Source organism: Trypanosoma brucei, chromosome 7, assembly GCF_000002445.2.
Source record: "Trypanosoma brucei brucei TREU927 chromosome 7, complete sequence".
NCBI classification, from domain to species: domain Eukaryota; phylum Euglenozoa; class Kinetoplastea; order Trypanosomatida; family Trypanosomatidae; genus Trypanosoma; species Trypanosoma brucei.
The window spans coordinates 1,625,435-1,631,195 of record NC_007280.1 but is presented as its reverse complement, the minus strand read 5'-3'; the positions used below and the strand labels follow the sequence as shown (position 1 = coordinate 1,631,195).

Below are 5,761 nucleotides of genomic sequence, written 5' to 3'. Positions count from 1 at the left end.
TTACACGGGGCCTCGAGAAGTATTATTGTGCAAATTGCCCTAAGAGAGAGTGGTTGGATAGGCTGAGTGAATACCGTGGCAATATGGATAGGTGTGATTTCTCTGGCAAGACACATCCATTGTAGCTGACTTGGAGGTTATCCGTACACGCCTCTCCTATGGGTGGAGTGCAGGTGAGCGTATTAGGAAGGGTGAAGGTCTGGAGGTATGCCGCCACACACCGCGCGATTTAGACGGCGCGGTAAAACTGAAAGCATCATTTGGTGTGCCAGTTATTATACCGGATGGTGCAGGTAAGGCGACCTTTTCGTGTAAGGGTGCTAGCAAGCTGAGTGACGTGTGGCGTCGAGTCTGTGTCGTGCTGTGCTTTCCCCTTGACTCCGACTATACCATGCCATGTATCCTACTATTCTCTAAGTTGGCGTGTATCTCTTCATTTGGCATACTCCATACTGGTGCCATGCTATCCTCCCTTCCTTTTGCTTTCGTGTGCATTGCTGTTGCTCGAACACTGTGGAACAAAGTAGCCTTTAATTGTTTTTCCTCCCAATTTTATTTTACTCCCTTGTTAACTAAGGTATCTGCGTCTGCGGCTTAAGCTCGCGTGGTATGCCTCACAGAGCAGTTTGGGGACCTCGTGGCGTCCCGTGTGGCACTGTGGCGCAACTGTTTCTGCTTGCGGTGATACTGCAGGTTATGCAAGCACCCATGGTATTGTGCGATAATGCTGAAGAAGAAATAAATGTGGAGGTATTTTCGCTTCTACATAAAAGTGTTGTATCCAACGGCACCGTAAAGGCTCTTAATACTGGTGTGCTTGCTTCATTTCACGCCCGTGAGAATATAACCGAGCCGGGAGTGACTGTTAGTTTCTCTGCGCCTGCCACTTCCGAGCAAAATGTCAATGAAGCATTAGAACAAAAATTAAAAGAATTCAGTGACCTGAAGAAGATTCTTGTTGTGTTGGGACCCCTTGGTGACAAAACTGTTTTGGAATCACTCGATTTACTGACGAAAAATGAGGTTATCGGTTTCGCTCCGTACACAGGCTCTGGTGCGGTTAGAGGGTGGCGGCCCAACTTGTACTTTATCTCGGTGGATCCACTCGCTGAGACATTAGCCCTCCTGCGTTATGCCCTTGCCCATCTGCGTGTACGGTGTCTGGGATTTATGTATTTAAAAGGCGTATTTTTCGGTGACACTGAGTACCAACTTGTGGTTCAGGCGATGGCTAGGATGGGCTATGGGCTTTGTGGCACATTCGCTCTGAAAAGCTCGACGGAAGCATCTGCAAGCAGCGAAGGTTTTCAAAGGGAGTGGGATCAGTTTGCGGCAACGAATCCGCAGGCTGTTATACTGTACGTGTATCCCGTAGATGACGGTAAAAAGGCTCTACTGAAATTTCTAGAGGACAAGCGTACATCTGGTGCGTGTATACTTTCTCCCTTTGCGCTACAGTATTTTGTTGTCGAAACCTTAAATGCTACATATGGTCGGGGTGGTGGATATTCTCATGGGGAAGTGATCACCACGGGAACGAACCCACTCGCCAAGGATAATGAGTATCAAGCGATCCAACGTTTTCAGAAGGAGATGAAAGCGTACCTTGCTTCTCATTCCGGAGCATCACTTTATGGTAGGTCTGATCGTCATCTGACGGATGATGATGATGGTGAGCTGATGGTGTATGGGTGGATTATCGGTGAAATGCTGTCGCGGGCGCTGAGCTCCCGTGAGTGGCTGAAGAACCGTTCAACGTTCAAAAAGTCTCTGTACAATCAACGGCGTTACGTAATTGATGATCTTGTGTATGGAGATTATGGTGGTGATTGCCCCGATAATGTCGCTGCACTAGGTGCTTCGTGTCAATGTAACCAGGGTGGTAAGGCAGTATACATGAAAAGGCTCGTGGAGGGCTTTCGGCTGGAGAGTGTAAAGAGTGGTTTCATGGCGTTGGGAACATCTCGATGCGATACGGACGGGTCCCGGCTTCATGCCCCGCTGGCAGCTGTTGCCACGTTTATGGATAACAGTCAATTGTCACTGAACGCGGCCGAGGAGTGGCATGGAGGTGCGAGTCTCCTTGTGGGCACTGGGGATCTCGGAGATTACGATAGATTCTTCTTGCACAGGATCAACACAAGCTCAGGCACCATTTGGAAGCGTTTAAAACGTGAGGAGGAGGAAAAGCTTGTGACCGTTGTCATGGGCGTTACGGATGAAGCGTTACTGAGCACATCGACCTTCGTTGTTGTTGATCCGGTGCTTCTTGTTCCTCGCCTCCGAACACCTAACAAACGTGTGATATACCTCTCTGCCACACTGGAGCAGCAACTGTTTGTGATCGCCAAGTATTTGGGAGAGAAGGGCTCAATAGGGGTGCACTCTGTCATCAGCAGCTCCGAATCAAATAGAATTGAAAAGGTGGTTAATATGTCGCTGAGTCGGTTTTATCAGGAACCTCAGTCTTTGGTAATGCTGAATGGGACAGTCTCTGTCACAGGCTATCTTCCCCGCGAGGGTGACGTGTTTGTCATAGGCCTCAAACAGGACGACGTCGAGGTGATTGCGAAGCACCTCAGCGCCAACCCCAAGCTATTCGTTTACGTCCCTTTTACTGAGGTGGCATTATACTACCAGACGTTTGTCCGTGTGTTTAGGGATAAGGGTCCTGGAAGCTCGAGTAGTAACCGTTTGCTGTTCGCGACAAACCTTCCACACTGGGCTGATGGGAACCCGTCGTCGGATACTGTGAAAAAGTTTCACAATGCTATGAAGGATAAGTCGAAGTGGACACCACTGTCGTTAATGGGGTTTGCTGCCGGAAACTTGCTGCGGACGGTTCTCCCGCAATTAAAGAAGGTGGACGCAGATACCCTGTCGAATCTCTTTTTTTCGGAGACTTATTTGCGAGCTGATGACATGCGCTACGGCCCGTATGGCACAGAGGGATGCGGCAAGGTGGAGGTGGGTCTGTGGAATGACTGTTTAACAAACTACGGTGCGACAGGTATTGCTGTGTGGTCAATGGCACGTGCACTGGATCCGTCGGTCCCACCGATTGCCGAACCAATCTCTCAACTGCTGCAGTATGAGGACCGTGACGCTGGGAGACTGACGGGGGCACGGTTGATTGGTGTTTGTGTGGGCGCCGTTTTGTTTTTTTTGCTTCTAGTAGTGGTGATCGTTGTCGTATTGTGTCGGTATTTTGCGGATGCGCGTGATAACGCAAATGCACCGAAGGAACCAACGGATCCCGTGACGCTCATCTTCACAGATATCGAAAGCAGTACTGCACAGTGGGCGGCGCACCCAGAGATGATGCCGGACGCTGTAGCGACACATCATCGGCTAATTCGTGCGTTGATTATGCACTACAGGTGCTACGAGGTGAAGACTGTCGGGGACTCCTTCATGATTGCGTGCCGGAGCCCCTCTGCGGCTGTGCGTCTAGCTTGTGACTTGCAGCATAACTTTTTGCACCACAATTGGGGGACAGCTGCGTTGGATGAGTCATACCGTGAGTTTGAACTGCAGCGCGCCGAGGAAGAGGAAGGGTACACTCCGCCGACGGCACATCTGGACCGTGAGGTGTACGGCCGACTATGGCGTGGCCTGCGTGTGCGTGTTGGGATCCACACTGGACTGTGCGACATCCGGTACGATGAGGTGACGAAGGGATATGACTACTATGGACGGACAGCGAATATGGCAGCAAGGACAGAGAGTGTTGCGAACGGCGGGCAAGTGCTGATGACACGTGCGACCTACATGTCGCTGAGTGTGGTAGAGCGTGAGCAGTTTGATGTAACTGCACTGGGCCCTGTAACGTTACGCGGTGTTCCCAATCCTGTGGAGATGTACCAGCTGAACCCAATTCCCGGTCGCACTTTTGCTGCACTGAGGCTGGACCGCGATGGCCCTGGATTGGACGATGAGGTTGCGGACCCCTCGTTGAGTGAGGTGAGTTCTCTACATGCTGGGTTAACTGATTCTGCCAGGCAGGTTGCCATATCCCTGAATTCGCTGCTCGGTGTGTTCGCACCAGCCCAGCGGCAGAATCTGCTGTTACCTCTGTGCGAACGGTGGCGTGTGTCATTGTTGCGCAAGAACAGCGGATGGTCTGAGGCCTACTGCCGGGAAGTGGTTTGCCGTATAGCGGTAAGGGTTGGGCGCGTGGCGGACTTTCGTGTGGGACATAACTCCCTAAATTCTTCGACTATTTTAATGGGTGGGGTCCAACCTTCGTTGCTTGGTATTGAAGTTTTGCGTTCGCCTTTGCTATCAAGGTCCAATTACCCTGGCGATAACGGTGATTTGGCGTCGGTTGGTATTGTAGCAAGCTCCGATGCGTCTGAGGCCCTGTCACGGCGGAGCACAGTAGAGGCTACGGTGCTGAAGGGTGACCTCTAGCCTCTCCTGATGTTGCTGAGGCAGCTCGCGGCAATGTACTTGGAAGATGTTACTTCTTACAATGCATGTGCGGGTGCGTGCCATCTTACACTTATGTTTTTTCTTTGATGTCCATGTAGATTATTGTTACCTCAGCGTAGCTTGCTTTCATTTTCGTGTTGCGTTTCACGCATTGATAGTTAACACGAGCGTCCGCGTGAACTTTGCTTAATATTTTCTTTCATCATTGATATACTGCTACCCTCTTGTTGTAAGCCGATGCCACTTACCTGCGTCTTTTAAACTATCTTTGCATGTCCGGCAAACAGCTCCCGGTCACTTACCTTTCCCTCTCGTTAGTCCAGGAGTGTTTGTATGTGTGGGTGGGCAGTATACGATCCGAAGCACTGTTGGCTTATTGGATTGTTGTCACCTAATATCGTGCAGGTTGCTTCGTTTCTTTTCCGTGTGCCCCATTACTGTTTTGCCTGTTTGTTGGGGTGTGTGTTGTGGGATTCTCTGTTTATTGTAGGCTCTAAGTTCCTCTGCTTAGGTGTTAACTTCCATGTTTCGATTGATTTCTTCATTTCGTTTTCACCCTCTGATTCTGTTAGTCGCCCAATGTGATATCATAGTTTGTCACTGTTTTCACTGATGTGAAGCCAGTCATATGTTGGATAGTAATTGTGGGTAGATTGTATTTGATGTTTCTGCTAACCTCAGTGCTTGCAGTCCGTTGCTGAGTACCGATCGGGGGACAACGGCTGTGGGTACAGGCGGAGACGAATCTAACGGGATTGACAACACCAGTAATGTAGACACCAATGGTGAAGGCACTAGGAATGAGGGATATGGCACACAAATCGGTTTAGATAGCGGGGCCAACGGTCACCGTGTGAGGGCCTCTAGGTGAATATGTGGTGGATGAGAGCAGTATACTGAGGGCAGCGAAAGCGGTGAAAGTGTGATGGGTCGTGATGTTTACTGAAGCTTTTTTGAGTAATGCCTGCAGCGAAGAAGTATAATATTATCATACATTTTTAATTTTTATATGATGTGTTACATTTTTGTTAGGGTATGTTGTGTCGTTTTATTTATTTAGTGGTTTTGTGGGTGACGGCAAAGTGGCGTGTGTACGGTAATATATAGGAGTGACGGTGAGTGTTTTTGACTTTTGCTTACACTTTATGAACTATTCTATCCGTTGCTATGCATAGTTGCGCGTGTTTTTGTTTAGCAAGCGAATTTTCGGGACAAGTTGCTTTACTTCACGTTGGGTGGATGTGGCTAGTGCGTGAATATCGCTCACTGTGAGTTCTCTGTGCCCTGTGCGCGTCACGTGCACCACCTGCGCCTGATACAGCCCCTG

At 49.6% G+C, this 5,761-nt stretch overlaps 1 protein-coding gene across 1 annotated transcript, besides 2 other annotated features; it reads left to right on the top strand.

Annotated features, from left to right (window-relative positions):
• Positions 1-4,412: part of a sequence feature (Number of repeated genes in array uncertain, region may contain misassembly.) that runs on past the window's edge.
• Positions 1-5,761: part of a sequence feature (sequence corresponds to BAC RPCI93-2F2) that runs on past both edges of the window.
• Tb927.7.6040 (receptor-type adenylate cyclase GRESAG 4, putative) lies at positions 610-4,413 on the top strand (the record flags this gene model as incomplete). Its single annotated transcript, XM_841134.1, has 1 exon — positions 610-4,413. One exon carries the CDS (start codon positions 610-612, stop codon positions 4,411-4,413), a length of 3,804 nt encoding a protein of 1,267 aa, XP_846227.1.